This window comes from Brugia malayi (genome assembly GCF_000002995.4).
Source record: "Brugia malayi strain FR3 genome assembly, contig: Bm_v4_ChrX_scaffold_001, whole genome shotgun sequence".
Lineage (NCBI taxonomy): Eukaryota > Metazoa > Nematoda > Chromadorea > Rhabditida > Onchocercidae > Brugia > Brugia malayi.
The window spans coordinates 19,481,923-19,501,303 of record NW_025062479.1 but is presented as its reverse complement, the minus strand read 5'-3'; the positions used below and the strand labels follow the sequence as shown (position 1 = coordinate 19,501,303).

Genomic DNA, 19,381 nt, shown 5'->3' with positions numbered 1-19,381 from the left:
AGTGTGATAGAAAGGGAAAACTGAAGTCTTTTTGTACTAAATTAAATAAAGAAAATTAGATCAAGAGATAAATGTATCACACCAATGTTGAGAAGAACAACTTATTAAGGATTGGGACTGTCATTGAATTTCATTAACTGATGGAAGCAGAGCAAAGTGATAGAAGTTAAAATAAGTTGTATGTACACAAAGTGCTCAGTACAGATGTGCATGAATGACAAATGACATCAACCTCACAATATGAGAGAAGTCATCACAATGAATGATTGTTGGTCAAAGACAGGAAGGAAAACGATAGTTATAACCGTAAAAGATGGAAGGAACGCACTTGTAATATTTGTCCTATATTCTTCCTCTACAAACAATAAACAAAAACAATATGCAGTGAATATCACGTTGTAAATTTATTATAAAAATGACTGGGAAGAAATGTGTCACCATGCTATTTTTAATGAGATGTAACAACAAGTACTTCAAGGATAGTATAATAACCTTTGACCGAACAGAGTATCCACTGCTATACTAACATGTGTATATTAAAGCATGCAGCATCTGTTTAAATGAAATAATCCAAAAAAACTACGTCAAACTTGGCTAACATTTCTATCTCAAGATTGTTTCTTGATCACTCTTGCAACACGCAAAATGGTGCACTGAATAAAGTGCACTACTATTCCATAGCTATTATGAAAACATGGAATCAAACTAGAATAACTATTATGACTATTACGCACATAATTTTGAAAATTAATCCTTAATATATTGTAATCACTTCTAATTCAGTTGGCTGACTGGTGTATAAGGGAGAAATTTATAATATAAGAGAAAATTTGATAACGACGTTTAGCTATCTGATGGTTTGGCTTTTGCTTGTTGCTGCTGATGCTCCATCTGATGATGAGTCACTGTGTGATGCGAGGCCTGAAAATGGCCAACATTGGGGAGGGGTGACGGGAAGAAAGGTATAGCCAGTGATTTCAACCCATTTTCTTTTTCGGTTTACTCGATTTGAAATGGCGATTAAAGTGGGGAAAAGAAGGAACAGAATGGGCAGACGAAGAGACGGACCAATGGATGATGGACAGGCAAATATCGCTGAAATGGATATATATAGATACGGAGATCACATTATGACAGGACCATCGGTAACTCTTATAGCTATCGTGTCGCTTGTGGACAAAGCAAGCTGAGTAATGTGACCAGTATATTGGTAAGCCAAGGAAAGCCTTCAGAAGACATGAGTTCATTCATCACTTCTGTTCCGTCCACTTCCGCTATATAAAAAGGAGAGCTAGCTGATTGCCGAACTTCAGCTTTAACTTTCGAAATATTTGGGTACGACTTGAAGGTCGTAAAAAAAAAAGAAAAAAAAAAAAACAAACAGATTAGCAGTTGAGATGATTGTCGGATTCATATGTAGCAAAGAATCCTTTTAAAATTTCGTGAATCAGTGATAAAAAAATGACTGAAATATGCGTAACTCTAGTGGAACATTTGATGTCAGATAAATTTTTTGAAAATCTAAAAATTAGATTTGAAGCATTGCAATAAGATCCTCTGAGAATAGGTAGAATGACTTTTGAGGATGTGTCCGCAGAAAGAATGGAAAAAAATGTTGGAAGAGTGTTGACATGGTCATAGATCTGAATAAATGTAATAAATTTAGAGCTTTAAAAGACGGTTGAAACATAATGAAGATTGGAATATCGTTAAAAGCGATGATTTGAAAAAACATAAGTAATGATAATACTAATAATTTATTTAATTATAAAATAAGGAAACTGTCTCACTGCCTCTTTTAATTAGTAAGACTTGAAATATCAACCGGGCCATGGAAACTACGACAGAGATTCTTTTACAGACACCTCTCCTTTTTCTCTTTTCTCATCAGTCCTTTTCTTCTCATTTTATCTCACTGCTTTTTCTGATTACTTCTATGTTAAGTTACTGTCTTGGAGAGATTCGAGAACTGGGTTGTTAAATTACAGAAATTGAAATAAGCGGTAGGTTCAGGAGAGCAAATAATTCGTAATACTAACAACAGCGATGACGCATCATTATTCTTCCGTAGGAGTGTGTGTTTCAGAAGATATGTAATGTTGACAGACAGACAGCAGCAATATAGGCACTGATATGATAAAAGAATGAAAGAAATGAAACAGAAAATAGTGGTGGTATTGTTTTCGAGTGAAAAGAAATACCTAATTTGGATTATAAAAGAGGCGGGTACGCAAAGGGACCATAAAGATCTGATAATAACTTAACAAATAGGAAAAATAAAGAGTAATGATTGACAGCAAAAAGACAGTAATATATTAAAGTACAGGAAAATGAAGGACGCTCCTCACGATTTCGGTGGTTATTTAAGTTAAGCTTTATTTACACTGTTCTAATCTCCAATTGTTAGCGCTCCTGAACAAAGGCATCTCAATCCTGATGTCAAAGATCTAGCATGTAAATATTTTAATGTTCTACTCAATACTCCTTTTCAAAAGGATTTGAGAGATTATTGAATAATAATAATAACATAAATTATGAGTACAAGCTAGTGATAAACTACTACATATCATATGTATCATTAATTGCACTTCCTGAAAGGCATTTCAATTAAAAACTTCACAGTTATACTATCCATCGCTGCTACAAGTATGTCAAGATGACTGACCATTTATGGTGACACCACACTACTCCAATTTCTCATCAAGCATTAATGAAAAAATTCTACATTGGTTCAAAATGACCTTCATTATGTCATCTTTCCTTTCTCTCAGTAATTCGATCAGCCCATCAGGACCACCTGTTGTGTACTGCAGCATTCTCCGTATCCTTCCCTCTTTATGTCGATGAACACCTCCTTTTGGGTAAAATACAATTTGATTCCCTTCTTCTTCTCTCTTAGTCCTTTTTGTTCAACTGATTCACTGTATTAAATGATACATATGGTTGGACTGATATAATAACTTATCTAGAAAATTTCTAATTAAATTAAATCAGAAGGAACGTGTATTTTATGATTAATACATGTAGATAATTAATATGATTATAAACTAAATCACTTTACACTAATTATACACTGAGCTAAATACAAAGAAAGGCAAAGACAAATTTCAGGATAGAGAACTTAAATTCAAAACATCTGTGCAAAAATTATTATTCTTCCCAAAAACAGTCTGATGCCTAGCATTAAAAAGAATTCCTATAAATAATGATGCAAAATATAACTTATGAAGTCAAAGAATGAGTACAGTAAACAAACTCTAAAGGGTCAAAATGAAATTCTAACATGTAAGATCTCCACGAGTGGTTGATTAGTATTACCATCATTTCTGAATTTGGCTAAACAAAGTAAAGATTAACGGATCGACAACTAGGAAAGCACGAGGTAAAGGATGAGAGAAATGAGCAGTATTCAAATGAGATATGAGATGAGTGTTGTCCAAACCATTACTCTGAATATAGATTTTCCTTTTCTGCTTTACTGCGCCACACTCTTATCTTTCATTTTTTTCTTTTTGCAAAATATAACATCGATTTCCTTATTCTGTTTTCGTTCAAAAGTTATTCTATTCTAACTGGGTATGGCCAGCATAATTGGCCCAAAATTCATGCAAAGACTAGCATAAGCCTTTGGAAGCCACTGATGTTTCTTGTGGATGAGTCAGTCTAACTGGTACCACCAAGCATATAGCCATTTATCGCAACGATCTTCCTTTTCTTTTAGCCCATAATCAATGAATAGAACACAAGACTTGCTTGCAAATTGATTTCCGAGCAAGATAGGCTAACTGTTTTACACATAAATTATGTGAAATTTTATGACATCTTTGGCAATCTTCTGAAAGAATTAACTTTCGTTGCTGGTTTAATCACTGATCATTGGTCTTCATGTCATTCATTTTTTCATGGATGTCAATTTGTAAAATGGAAAATCATCTGGAAAAATATTACTTACTTATTAGGTTTCCCTAACATTCACTTACTCGTCTACTGATTATTTCTTCGCACTTCTAGAAAGTTTTAATTAAATAGTTTATCAGTTGCTCTATCTGAAGTGCTTTAGAACAGAATAAAAAACTTCAGACAATTAGAATGGCAAATCTACTTATATCGCGGAAAATTTTCCAAATTTCAATACCTTTTTTGCTACACCATATCATTATATCATTTATGATTTAATTCTTTCCCAGTACTTCTCTATTTTATTGTTTACATAATACGTAAATATGTAAATTGCTATTCGACTTTAAGACTGCCAATCTTACGACCTCTTAGTTTTTGATCGTGAAATTATCGAGATTTATCTTGAAGCTCGCTTTATCAGCAACAGTCCATAAAATCAACATATTTGTCAGTCCTAGAAGACCAAGAATATTTCATAGATGTTCAGGATACTTGCAACTACCAAAATTGCTTCAAAATTAAAAAACAGGCTGGCTTATCTTTCAAGATCTCTATTTTTGGATCATTAGCATCACTATGAACTTACCTTTCTGCACATTAGTTTCATAAAGTTGATAGGAATTTTTATTATTTGATGACTAAAGATAATACGTGGTGCAATAGATTCTCCAAATTTTCAGTGTTTACGAAGCATTTAAAAAGTTTAGATTCATTTCGAAAGTCGGCAAATAAATGCCTTAAAATTAAAGGTTAAATAAGGTTTAATAAGCAAACAATAGAAAAAGCATTTAATGTTGATAAAAATAAACCAAAAAATTAGTAAAATAGACAATTTAATTTCTTAATGAAAGAAAAGTGTAATATAGTGAAGTCAGCTCGGAGCACTATCACACACAATAAATGGGTCGAGTGGAACTGATGATAATGACAGATAAAGGTAATACTTATATGATATTAAATTGAAAGAACGGTGATAATAAAAACACAGCAGCAACTATGAGAATTTCAACCATAATTCGAAAGAAGCTTTCAGGAACTTAATTGATACTAGTAAGGAGGAAGATAATAAGACAGTAAAGAGATGTATATGGAAAGGCGTAGAGGAATTAGAGTATGGCAAATACCAATTTCGAGGAAAGTTTTATGACCTTCACAATCAAGAATGAGTTATAATCTCACGTGCGCCTCTTCCTTCATCACACTTTCATTGAATTATGAGCCATGTTCCACTGTTCAACAATGGTTACAATGGATAAAATGAGTAGACTATAAAGTAGTTTCAATTTCATTTATACATTTCAATCAAACCTACAGCATCGTTTGGCATAACTTCCTCAACCGAATACTATTGAGAACTTCTATAACTGAAGAAGCTTTCATAACATATTGTTAAATTTACTGCATCAATTAGTTCTGCACTGCACAAAGATAAATTTTAGATTCATAATAAAACTTCGCATCACTTTTCTTACTTTTCATATAAAATGTAAATTATTTATTACAACTACATAAGTTTATCATTTAAATTTTAATTTACTAATAAAGTTTTAAAATATTAATCTATTATATCTTTATGATTGTTAAGTCTATAACTTTTCATCATGTTCAGATTTCAATTCAAAGCCAATAAGAAAGAGACTGCTCAATATTTTCAGTAATTTCGCAGAAAATTAAAAGAACTTGTTTCTTTGCCTAGTGATTTGGCAAAAAATATTGTATTTATCGTAAGGATTGACGAGTGAGTCGTCGTATTCAAGATTCATAAAAACCGGAAATATATCTTCTATTTGATAGTTTTTATCTTCATAAAATTCTGACATGAATGTGAGAACATTTCAGACATTGCCGAATCCAACTTTACCAAAAACCAATTTCAAGCATACGTTTTTTCTTTTTTTTTTATTTGCTTCTGGTGGAATAACATTGTGCAAAATCTTATTCCTTTTTTAATTTTGAACATTACATCGGCGCCATTTTCTTACAATAATTTCAATGTTAGCACCTTTGAATATTATTTTTTGTTTTATTCAGTCTTTTTTGCTCTTTTCCTATGTAAGTTGTATTATTTTTATTGACTAAGTCTTTTGATCATTACCAAATATCACGTGGACAGACAAAATTTGCTTTATTATTTTATTCAAAAATGAATTCTGACTTCATTGTTAGTTTCGGCAAAAAATAATGATAACGATTCCTTTTAACTAGCAAAATTTTTTATTCCCATTTCTTTTAATAATATTTGCCAACAAATGATCGAAGTCTAAATCTCTCTCGTTTAACTAGAACTAATTCAAATTTTAGCAATTGCAATTGTGGTTTATTTAGAAATGCTGTATAATTGTACTTCCCATTATTTTCAAGGCACGCACAAATACATAACTGAATCTTATTTCTATGAATATTCCTGAACTTCTAACAAAGAAGGGAAAAAATTGTGCCATAAATGATCTTTGTTTCAACTTCTCGTAGGACCCGAAGTCTTAGTTGGATTAAGTCAGGAAATACAACTGTGTTCTTTTCTAACACTTCTAGCTGTGGACAGCAAAATAATTTTAAGAAACTAACTGAACACTGTCATTTTAATTTCACTTTTCACGGAATGCAGCAAGAATCTCAGTTAACAGAAAAGGGAAAGTTAAGTGGAAACAAATTTCAATGGAGCTGGTTTTCCTCCCCATTACTTCAAAATGATGTTGTGATTTAATAGAAACGATGGAATTTTAACGATACATTATTAAACGATTAATAGCTGACAAGCAAATAATGAAGTGTTCACGTTGTGAAAGAAAAAAGAAAGTGTGAAGTATTTGGTTTTGAAGCCATTCGATGTGTGAGTGTACCGTTCTCTTCTTTAAATTCTAATTTTGAAATTAGATTTTCAATCAACAGTGAGCAAAGTGGGATGATGGAAATTTTAAAAAATGAGCATGGAATAAAAAAATAGACAAGACAATTTTTAAAAGCCCAGTTTAGGAAGTCCCACCTTCTAATTACCACAACTTTTTGAAAGCTGTGTGGACAATCAAATGATGCATAAAGATGAAAAGAGGTAACCCCAAGAATGCTGTGAAAGAAATGAGATATAAATGTCGAAAAGACTAATTATGCCGTCAGATGAAGGGTTGCTCTGATCTCCCTTCCTTTTCCTAATTTCTTTTTTTCTCCTTATAAATTCATTTTGTTTTTTTTCTTTGTTTTTTGTTTTACTTTGTGGTTTGCTTAAAAATCTAAAAGACTTTTTGCAGATTTCCAAAGATTTCATACTTATCCCTCTTTGTGACATCACTGCGGGTCTTCTCCACATGTTTTTTTGCGAATAATTGATCAATGCAGTAAGATGCTTATTTAAATTTTTTATTTAAAATTAGCTTTTTAGTAATACAGAAACTTTTCAAAAATTTCAGGTATTGCAACACAGAAAAAGAATGTGGTTTATGAAGACATGCACATCCAGAAGGGTACTCTTACTCTTTCCCCATTTGCAGTTTATATTGCACGCCGCAAGCATTACAGCATGCCAATTTTTATCAGCATGTCAATTAATGGATCTACACATAAGATAGATCCAGGTTATGGAAGTAACTTATAATCATTAGGAAGGCAGATTCTTTCAGAAAAACTCAGCAAAACTGAAAATTGCATGAATACTTTTTTCCGTAATACTTTACTCATCCACTTTTTTCATTTTCTTTTAAGTACTTGTCATAGTGACTGTCTTCTTGAGTCTTCAGAAGTCAGCTATAACTTCGCCTAAGGAAGCTTCAAAATTAAATTAAGAAAAACTAACCTGAAGAGTAAGAAAAGATACTGCATGATTTTTCCGGAAGGGAGATGAGCGCCTTTTCGTTTAACATCCGACTAACGAAAATGCTGTAGACTTTATACAGGTTTTTCCACTCATTTATGCTTATTGAATGTCTTAGTTCTTTTTCCGACTTAAGTATTTAAATTACCCTGAAATTAGCACAGATATGAATTAACAACAGATTCTTCTATCAACACATTATTCGACTAACGTATATTTATGCAAATAAGTGAACGTCATAAAGTCGGTTAGGATATCCTAAAAGGTAAGCTGACAAGCTGATAACAAAAAGCTTTTCCTTTCATAGCTTTCCCTGCATCATTATTTAATTGAATTAGGGCCAGAAGTTCAGTAATTGAGTAAATTTGCCCTGAGAAACATGTTCATTACTTTTTAGAAATGAAGGAAAAGCTTCTAACCGTTTCCTTAGTATTCAACTATTTGTAATTTGCAATTGCTCAGAGTAGCAATGATATTGAAATTAAATGAATGATTGGGAAACTAACGCTACCATATTATAAGGAAATGTCGACGGAACTTTTAACTTGACCTGATTGAAACTGGAAATAGTTAAGTTCACAAGCAGAGAAAGATATCTCCATGCTTTTTTTCTTCTAACTGCTTCTGACGCAAACGAAAATGCCGTATGTATGTGAAGACGTGTAGAATGTACGTGTAGAATGCATTTTTATGTGCTGATAGCATGAAAAAGAAATTTCAGCCATGGGTTTAAGATTTTTAAAGAGGTGGCCAACCTTGGATCGCTCATCGCAATTAATCAAAAAAGAAGACGGTAAAAGAGCGAAACTATCCAGTTTGCAGCGCTCTCGTCCGATCTTCCCGTGTGATTTCCATTTCATTTTATGTCAAAAGTGCGAATTTGAGAAGTTTTTCTTTTGGTAGACGCTGACATTGTCAGTTACACTGAATTGTCGAATCTTGCAAATAATTACCATTCTATAATTCCCATCCAAACCGACCAATCAACTAATCAACCAACTATTCGCTATCATTCACGCTTATCTCGTTGTTTATTTTAATGAAATAATTAACAAACTGTGTAAATTTCCTATTTGTTCATCTCAATCGAATTTTTGATGATAACGGGAATAAACAGTTGTAGTATAATCACTTTGCAATACTTTTGTTTTCAGTATTCATTCAATAGAGAGCGACTTATATGTTCTATCCCACTGGTAATTTCATGTTTTTTCAATTCCCATGTCTATCTACAAAGTTATGCTATCGGTTTCTAGCCTAGTTAGATTTTGATGAAATTGCAATCTCAATCAATAAATCACTTAATCCGTCCTATTATTTCTAAATATACATTGGTATCCTTCACTCTGGTTATCACTTTTGCAAAGTAAATTTTATGTACTCTGGCAGTTTTTACTCAAGATTTTTTTCAATCTTCCTATTAATTCATATATGTTTCCTTTGTGTTCTTTGTTTCTGAAATACTGTTGTTTTTTATCGTAATGCACTGAAGTGGAAGAATTGCGATCTTTATTTAATGATATTCAAACAGCTGGTAGAAAATTAATTTTATAAATCTCAAAGCATTTAAAATACTTGCAATATCGTAGAAATTTGTTTAATTATAGAGCGGAAGTATGTAAATTGTTTAAACAAGGCTTTTTAGAGGAAAGTTTTTTAAAAAAATGTACAACTTCAAGCAAAACAAAAAACGAATTTTGCCATCATTTCGAAATTATAAATAATATTTATTCCATAGGTTCATTTTATTAAACGAAATTGCTGTTTTAAGAGCAAGAGTCATTTTATCAAAGTATAGTAAATTAAAACCTTTCTTCTTTAGCTATGCTTCATTTATTTATTCAAATTGAAATTTCTGATAATGAAAACTCCTGCATTTTGACATATATATGAAATAAGTTTCCTTAAAATTTTCTATTTGCAAACATTTTAATAATTTCATTTCACCTTAATTACTTCTTTATTAATTTCACATATTATTTTTCTTTTTTTTTTCATTATCTATAGATATTAATAACTTCACCTTACAAACAACTTAATTTCAAAATCATTCTTTTCAATTTGTAATTTGCTTTTCTTTAACCAAGCCAATTAATATTTCGTGGCTCTTTAAACTTTAATATTGATTGATATCTATCTGACCACTATTTTCAACAACTGAATTAAATTAGACAGAATTATAAGAACAACTGCGGTCATTAGACTAAGACAACTTTTCCGAGTAATGAAAAATAATTGATCCTAAAGAATCGTAACGGAAAACAAATTCAAAAAAGGCTGGATTTTTAATTATTCTTTTATTTAATACGTGTGGCAATCAAAAAAAAAAAAAAAAAAAACATAATTTTTGGCAAGTTTGCATTAATTGAAGTGGGAAGCAACTAATAAATAGTTTAGTAACAGGATTACCAGTAAGAATTAAGTAATATTTGAAATTTCTGTTATTTGGTGATAATTAACCTATGCAATGATACGTTATGGATTAAAAACCGGAAATAAAAAGAAAGTATGGTGTAAAACGAGTAACAGTAAAAGAAAAAAATAAAAAAATAGATCTTTGTTCTTTGCATCTAATCTTTTGTATGATAATTGCTTTTTTTAAATAAATGAACAGTAATTTACTTTTGATGAGGAATTAATGCGCAATTGATATGTGAAGGTTTCTTGAAAACTTTAGCCAATAATTTCGTGGTCATACGATACTGACCAGTGGTTTTCCGTGATACTACTAATCGAATTTATGATGAAATTAGTGATTATATAATTTTGAAAAGAGAAGCCGAATTTCAGGATTTTTCTGAAAAATCAGAGTAAAATTAAATGAACACTGTCAAAGGTAAACAAAGTACTGTTAGGAAAGTTAGTGTCATCAACAGAACTTATGACATTTGGTAGCTATTTTATTTTTTGCTTATAGCTTTTTATTATTGTTCTGCGACGACAAATTGATAATTATCTTTTTATCCTTATGCACTTTTCTTCCATATTCTTTCTTTCTGTCACAGTTTATCATTGCAACTGAAAGAGAAAAGGGTTTTCGAGAAATTTTTTCACAAAAGACAATTTTACTTCCATTTTCATATTTTTATTCTCGTTCTTTTTTAGTGTTAAAAAAACGCCATGCGCGCTTATCATCTAATAATGATCAATGAATAAAACTTCATTATTTCTCAGTATTTATGTCACCGAAATAAAGCAGTTTTTCATGAAAAACATAATGGTTTAAATACTGTGCTTAACAAATTTCTTGCTTCACTTTTTGCACAGCGGTATTTTTAACTTCTTTTAATAGATTTATGGTTGCTATATTTTCATCACAGATGAAATATGTTTTAAGTTTGTCTAACAATTTTCCGTTTTGGTTAAAGGCCGTTAGAAGTGTTATTGTGAAAACGGGACCGCTTAATATTTCCTGTTCTCCTTTCTGCTACAACCGTATGACATCATTCATCTTATATCTCATTCAACCTTCCAAATAATCCTCATATGAAAGATGAAAACTTGAAGGATTCTAAGTATTTACAATTCAAGAAATAGCTAGATTTTATGATTATTCTTATTTAATGGACTTATTGCTTAAATGTACATTTTTATTTAAATGCACCAATTCTTTTTTGCAAAACATAGACTGTGAGTTCTATGAAAGTGAAATGAGACTTCGAACAAGACAATTGCTGCAATGGTTATTGATTATTATGATTGAAGTTGTTGTTTGTAAATTCACTTTTTGATTCATATTTTTCGTATTTTAGACCAGTAATTTATTTCCTAACTATTTTTTGCTATATTTTAATAACAATTTCCATCTCTTATATTTGTTGCAAATGATTAGATTAAGTAAAACTTAGTAATTGTTCTTGATGTCATAATTTTTATCTTTTTCGAAAGTTTCAACTTTAGAATCGCTCTTGCATTTGATTCCAATTTTCCGATGCAAGTGTAAAAAACTATGCTATTTGGTTTATTTCATTTTAGAACATTGAATTAAGTGATTCAAATCTCGATTTTTAATTGCTATCTAGATTTTTTCTAGAAAACGTTTGCATTCGCTCTAAATCTATTTAAACTTCTAATTGGTATGGAATCTTAATATTGAGGTTTAGGAAGCTCTTTTCTGATGGCACAAATAAGAAAGATGCAAAATGTAACTTCGTGGAAGCAACACTGCAGATCACTAGCACCTCATTCACTTGTAGCACTTTTTATTTTATTCATTACAACAGCTTCGAAAGTGGAAGGTCAAATCTATCGAATACGTAAGCTTTATTAATGATTCATTGATGTGTTTGTATGCAGGTAGAATCAGTGAGTATATCCACTGATTCCCTTTAAATATTAATTTCGAATGTATGAAAATTTTTAATTTTCACAAAATTTAATTTGAGTTGAATTTTGGTGGCTATTCCATCAGATGCTGCTTGTTTAAACAAATTTATAAAACATATTTGGGTCGCACTGTAAAATACAATTGCAGGATTTCTGAATCACACGTGTAAAGATATCAGTGGTCCCACGTACGTTACATAGAAATACATAAAACGACATATTCACTTTTTCCTTTTTTCTCTTTATCTAGCTTGTCACTGAATATTAAATCCGTGGTTCCAAATGGTCACCTCGATAAATTTCTGATTCGAACGAGAATTTCCTATTTCCTTTGCATATTTTCCTGAATAACGAAATCCAACTATTGAAATGAACTTCTGCAGAATAATCCATAAAATTTTTGCAAAAAATGACAGCACTGACTTATCAGTAAGCTTTTATTTGAAAATCACTCAGAATTTTTTGGCAAATTTCAATTCTTGGATAATATCAATGGAAATTTTCCTATCAACCGTATTTTGGCTTGAAAATAATTGCCATATTTTGCCTTTAAAAGACTTATACGTTTAATAAACTGAAACGACATAGTAGAAATCACTTAGCTTTCGTTTTTGTCTTTCCAACCTTTTCAATTTAGAGTTCATGACCTCGCAATGAACTGATAGAAAAACTTTTTCTCTTCTCTTTTCTGCTCTCTCATCTGTTACTTTTTTTAAGTCCAAATCGACCATTTGGAAAGTCATAAAAAGCAACAGTACTCGTAAACATTATTCATTTCGTGACATTACTCGCTGCTTTTTGGACCAAGACTTGGATCTTACTTTTGAATTTTATTACTTGGACTTTTTTATTTTGGACGTCATTATTCGATTTCCTACCCAAAACTAAAGAAAGCAGTTAATATGAGGAATAATTAAATAACGTATAAGGCTTTGTTTCTCCTTCTCTCTCTCTCACTCTCTCTTTTGTTTTTTTCCAGTCTTAAGATGCAGTCAAAGTTAAGGAAAAGTGGGACTAAAAGAAAGCAGTTTGTAATACTAAGAATATTGTAATTGCTTACCATTTTTTTAAATAATTCAAATTACAGAAAATAAGCTGCTCGACGAGACACAGTTTAGTAATCCGAAATCATTTGATTATAATTTCGAAGACGATTTCAAAAAGTTGGCCGATAGAAATGACGTATACGATGAATTAGTACCTTATCTGCCAACATTTATTCTACATAAAAACGGGAAAAATGCTGGACGAACAAGCGTATGTTTCTCACAATATATGATACCAATTACCTGAGTGAATTGGCGGAATTATTTAATTAATTATTTATTAACGACATGGTAAATCGATACAGTAATGAATGGATTAGTAAAGCTAATAAACAAATAGCTTTCAGGTACCAATTATTACTCGTAGAATACCAGGTTGGTCAACACCTCCACCAAAACAAAAATATATTGAACCTTACAAGCCATTTTCTGCTAAATCTTCCGGTGGTTTCCAACGATCTCGCCTGCAAATGCCTACGACACTGATTGTTAGGCCAGTCAGCCAAAGGTAACTACCTTTTTTGAAATTGTCCAAAAATTTAAATGTTTTATAAAATTTGTGATGAAAATTTAACGTTTTGGATAAAAACTTTACAATATGATTAAAAAATTCATAAAGTTATCATCATTTGATAACAGAAAAAAAAGATAAACTGGATTAGTCAATTAGTCTTGTTTATTTTTATTGTGCTTTACATTATTTATGTTTCATTCAGCTTTTTTTGCATAATTGAAAATGGGATAAAATAATTATCACGCATTGCTGACAATTGTTTATCCAATATTTTGCCCGAATAATTTGGCATACTTTAAATGTTGTTGCGCGGTACTTTAAATTTTGGTACTTAAAACTACCACCGTATAACGAAAACTATGAGTAATCACAGATAGTCATAGTCATAATGATAATAACAACAATCATTTCCTAATCTGTGGAGCAATATGCGATGCGCTAGGTGAGTTAGCAATGAACTTGGAGACTTGTATTTTATAAGTTACTAGCTTTTCTACATGACAGTGCTAATGTACTACTTCTGCTGTAACGTCCTCATTTACGTCTTTTCACCACGAATACTATTTATCTATTATTCACTCAGTAGTTAGAAGCAAATATTTAAGAATCTTAAACTATAAAATAACACTGCATCCTGACTTTGTTACAAAACAAAAGTTTCAGTTTAATTTTCTGGTTTAATTTAAGTGAATAATTGATATTTATATGCGAAATTTAATTGAACTTATAAATTTTAGTGAAATATTTAGCCCGACCAGTTACTGAAATTATAGATATTATGTTTGTAGATGGCATGACGTAAACAACGTAAATAAGGCTTAAATAATTTCAGGTTGACGACTCGTCGAGGTACCACATGGACGACAACAACACGAACCACTACTACTACCATTAGATCTCGAGCTTTCTTGCAACAGCAACAACATGAGCAACGGCAACGACAGCAACAACGACAGCTGAATATTGGGTAGTCATCTCGGCTTTTGCTGACGATTATTAGGCCTACAATTATCAATTAGCAGTCATTATCAATTAATATTGTTGATTAATTAGCATTACCAACCAATTAGTTAGCATTGTCAATAATATTGTTGAGAATAGCAAGAGAGAGATGAGCCGAGGCTAGCAAATACATTCATTTCATAATCTGAATTAACCGTAACAACAACAATAACAATAAACAGTGACATTATTTTAGAAAAATGAGCCAATTTTTGCCTTATTGACTTATTCCTGAAAAAATGTGTTATTTTGTCAGTAATGTAATGTGAATAGTAAGTGAAAGGTACAACTAAGGTTTAGTCAAATCATCTTTTGGCATTTGACTTCCTACTTTTGTTGTAAAATTGAAATTTCCACGTAGTATTTTTTTCATTTCTTTTCTTTTTAATAACTACATTGCGCTATAAATTTACTCGGTTTCAATATTAATAATAACAAAGTTTTTGGACTACAAGTAATAATTAGTAATAATTGATAATAATAGTAATGATAATAAGTGATAATAAAGATAATGATGATAATAATAATAGTGATAATGATGATAATAATAGTGATAATAATAATAGTGATAATAATGATAATAATAGTGATAATAAAAAATGTGATAATAATGGCAATAATAATATTTTCGATGTAAAAAAAAGTTTGTTGAATATAAGAGATGCATAACTTGAAAAATGAAATAAATTTCCACATATTGTTAATCCAATATAGAAACGGCAGCATGAAAGATTAATAGGAATTCCATCGTATCATGAAAGTACGGTAAAAACGAGCAAAATGATAACTAAATAGGACAAGAGATTGTATATCGGTTTTTAAATTTTTTTTATTGTAGTTCTAACCGCTTAAAACTATTCGAAACTTTTGGCCTCTAAATGCATAGTGGATAAGTTTTTTCAACAGCATAACAAAAAGTGTGATTAAAGAATTGATTAGGATTGTGATAATGAAGTGTGATAACATCCCTGTATTGTTCACTTTTAGAAAACTTCTTAAATATGCTTATTTACTTTTCTTTGCAAGTTTTTGAATACAATTAATTATCCATCATAATCCACTTATAATCATACATTTCTCATTCGTCTTCCTTTTATTTTGGGAAACAAATTATTATCCCTGTTAGAATTTTTAATTTTAATTGCATAATTTTTCAGCTTTTTAAAACTTATTTTGTATGCAAATTATTGTAAATAAAAAATGAAATAAAAATCTAAAATATTTGTATATGTATAGGCTGGACGGTTTTACACGACGTTTATCCAGACCTCATTCACCTTTGGATGGAGCAGTTATAGGATCTAAGCTGGTGAAACAGTTCAACAGTAAAAGAAACATCAACAGTAATACTGTTATTCGATCTATTCAGTCACATGTGTTAGCTAAACCGTTAGTAATACACACCGGCAGTGGCCCATACTTAGGTTTGAACTATTTCAGTTTATTTCATTTTGATTATTGACTATTATAAAAAAGATTAAAGTCTGCTTCGATCTCAAAATAGAAAAGCATTCGTTAATCGATACAACTCATACAAATAATTTATAAACTGTATCTGAGAAAATAATGTGTGGTCTATAAGTGCTGTAACATTTTTTCACTTTGATATAACGCTTGTTGTCAGTTCAGCGATGAAAAATTGTGAAGAATGATTGTATTTTTAGGCCCAACATTCAACTGCAAAGTACTAACACCTAAAAACGATGGTCGACCTTCACCAGTTACCGACAAAACATGTGTTTTGGAACAGCCTGGCATTTCAGCCGATGGCAGATGTCGTTGTACATATGTGGTTAGTTCAATGATTAAAATTAATTTCACATTCATTTAAAAACGGCGGCATGAAAGATTAATAGGAATCCCATCCCATGAATTACCAAAAAAATTTAATTAATTGCAGGTATCGGATCGTGACAGTAATGGTTGCGCATTAGGATTTTTGTTTACTTGCTTACCGAAATAAGTTGAAATAAATCAATCAATTGTGAATAAGCAGGGAAACAAAGGAAGCTATAATGCCAACATGCTGAAAAGATTTAAAAGCAACTAATTAGACATAGAAATAGCACTGATTCACTGATTACGATGCCACTGTCAAAATTTCCTAAGATGGCTAATTTTGGCTTAATTTACACTTAAGTCCTTTTTTACCTAAAAAGTGAGCTGCTTTCAATTACAACTGGTTAAAAAAAAAAGAAAGAAAATTTCTTTACAGTGCTCAATGAAGTCCAACCGTGATGTATTAAATTCTAAAAAAAAATGGAGATTAACACTAAGTCATTATCAATATGACGTTTTTATTAAATATGTGATATCAATATTTTACTTAAAAAAGTCTCTTAAATTTTGTTAACTTTTTTAAGTGGTTTTGTTCTTGGAATTAGCAGTATGTTATGATGTTCCTAATTTTTAATTCATTAAATCATGCTTTCTCGGTAAAAATGAAAACCTAATCTGTAGCTTCCGCAACTGCTTGGAAAATGGAAATTTTCCTGAACAACGGTATTCACTGGACTGAATTTTGTGCCACATGAATGCACAGCATTTCAACCATAAACAAAATTTGAGGATTTTCCAAAATAAACATAACAGGATAAATTAAGGAAATTATTGCGAATCACTGAGCAGATAACATTACACGTAATATTAAATGAAATTTAACTATCTAGAACAAATTTTCATCCTCTTTAAACTTATGCATAATCATGAGAAAATTGCTTTTTAAATAGAAATTGACCTATACAAATCATTAGGAGCTAATTAAAATTATTTAAAACAAAACATTTTGTTTTCGACAAGCATCTGGTCACGTTGACATAAATGCATTTTGTGACTGACCTGTTTGTTTTTGAAGTAAAATATAGGACTTATCGAGTTTTTCGAAGATTTTAAACACTGTTTTAATTTTCAGTTGTTTCCAATAAATAGCGTACAAGCGAGATTGAAATTAATATGTGAAATATCATGCTGTTTATTCAATTTTAAGACATTTTTCTATAGGCAACTTCTGATTATCGAAAGATTTAAAGATGCTTCATTGATTTTTTTTTTATATCCTTCCGATAATACCAATTTTTCATCGCACCTAGAAGTTTGCTTTTGATTATGGAAGTTATTCGATAAAAGTTAAGTAAGTGTTCTCTACGTTTAGCTATTTTGCTATTATGAACTACATCATTGGAAGAGTAATTGGGAGCAATTATTACACATTGTTCCTTAGTTCCTAGTAATTTTAAATTTCGATTTTTTCCTTTCATTTTTCCATTTGTGCTTTTTATTTGTAAAACTCTGCGAAATATTTTAGTATCAGCGTGGAAAAGAGGGTTTACATATTTAGTGTGAGCAAATTTGCAATTGAAATTGAAGTATACTAACTAGTTCGAACCTTATAAACTTTCTAAAATCTGAAATAAGCAGGTGAAAACCAATCCGCCGTTATTTTCTCTATTAGTAGCAACTAGCACCAAATGAAATCCATTTTACTTCTTCAATTACACTAAAACTGGCAGCATTCAGTTATTAAACTCCTCTGAATTTAAAATAACCAATAAATACTAAGGCAATTGTTAATTCCAATTTTTATTTTACAAATAAACACAGACATTAATAGTATAGTTTGTAATACTTACCTTATGACAAATTTTACAAGTAATATTATTATTAAAACTAAGTTATTCTATTAATTTTCCTAGTCATGCAAAAGTGAACTCAGTTGAATCATGAATCGCAAAAAAGCTAATTAATGAAACTCTTCGTTTTCTTGACCATCGATATGTCATTATAAAAGCGGAAATATCGCATTGACTTAATAATTAGACAAGACCTGAGATGGAGATGTCCTAAATAATCTCCCATCCCAATACTTTTTTGCACAGTTTGTTTCTTTAAGAGCATATGACGATAACATTAGAAAGAAATCACTTTGCTGACTACTTTTTAATTAAACTTCAGGATTTAAAGAGCCTTTGAACTAAGGAAGCATTTATGTATAGTGTGAAGCCCTATTAGGAAATAAGGATTAAGACCAAATATCTTAAAAGAACAAAACAAAAATCACTGGAAGCCATCTTTCTGACTGACAAAACCTATGATCCACGGAAAACAGAATAGCATATAACTAATCCTTGCATTCCTGCGTTAGGTTACAACCGGAAAATCGTAAACAGGAAAAGATGAGCAGCAGTTAATTCCTCAAAATAACAAAAAAAAAATGTTGTATTGATAAAGTAAGCTGGGGCTATTTTCCAAATATTTCGAGCTTCATTCCATGCTTAATTTTCACTGACACTAATATGTGAGTAGTTAATTGAAGAAACTTAGAAAGTAATCGTGAATTCAGCTTTTTAAGTGAACTAAAGAGAGTTCCAAAATGAATATGCTGCGAAGGTCTGAAGCGGTTCGGAGAACTGAAAAATCGTTGCTCGTCTGATCTTCAGAAGCAATCATCCTTGTTCCGCAAAAGGAAATATTGAAGTGCATATTTGATCTTTCGGCTCAGACCTTCGTGATGATGGATGAGATTAAGCATAATGATTAAAGCTTTATACCACCTTTTTGCAGAAAAAATATGGAAAAGTAGATTCTTTCCCCACCCCACTGTAAATATATTTTAATTTCAGCTTAGGTCCAATATTTCCAAAATTACACCACTAGTGGAGAAGGATTGGCTATTTGTAGAAGAACTAGTAATTATTTCCCCAAAACTTGTTTTTGTTATCCCTATCCGTTACGAAACTGAATTTTTTACGCCATAAAAAGAAAGCATTTTTAGATTAGGCTGGACAAATT

General features: G+C 30.8%; 2 protein-coding genes across 2 annotated transcripts; both read left to right on the top strand.

Annotated features, from left to right (window-relative positions):
- Nucleotides 1-854: 854 nt before the first annotated feature.
- On the top strand, nucleotides 855-1,282 carry Bm10308 (Uncharacterized protein; the record flags this gene model as incomplete). Its single annotated transcript, XM_043075436.1, has 2 exons — nucleotides 855-962; nucleotides 1,115-1,282. The coding sequence occupies 2 exons, from the start codon at nucleotides 855-857 to the stop codon at nucleotides 1,280-1,282; spliced, it is 276 nt and encodes a 91-aa protein (XP_042931370.1).
- A 10,540-nt stretch (nucleotides 1,283-11,822) lies between these two features.
- Bm3439 (Uncharacterized protein) lies at nucleotides 11,823-16,556 on the top strand (the record flags this gene model as incomplete). Its single annotated transcript, XM_001898266.2, has 7 exons — nucleotides 11,823-11,961; nucleotides 13,119-13,288; nucleotides 13,425-13,585; nucleotides 14,424-14,558; nucleotides 15,830-16,017; nucleotides 16,258-16,385; nucleotides 16,494-16,556. The coding sequence occupies 7 exons, from the start codon at nucleotides 11,823-11,825 to the stop codon at nucleotides 16,554-16,556; spliced, it is 984 nt and encodes a 327-aa protein (XP_001898301.2).
- Between the last annotated feature and the right edge of the window lie 2,825 nt (nucleotides 16,557-19,381).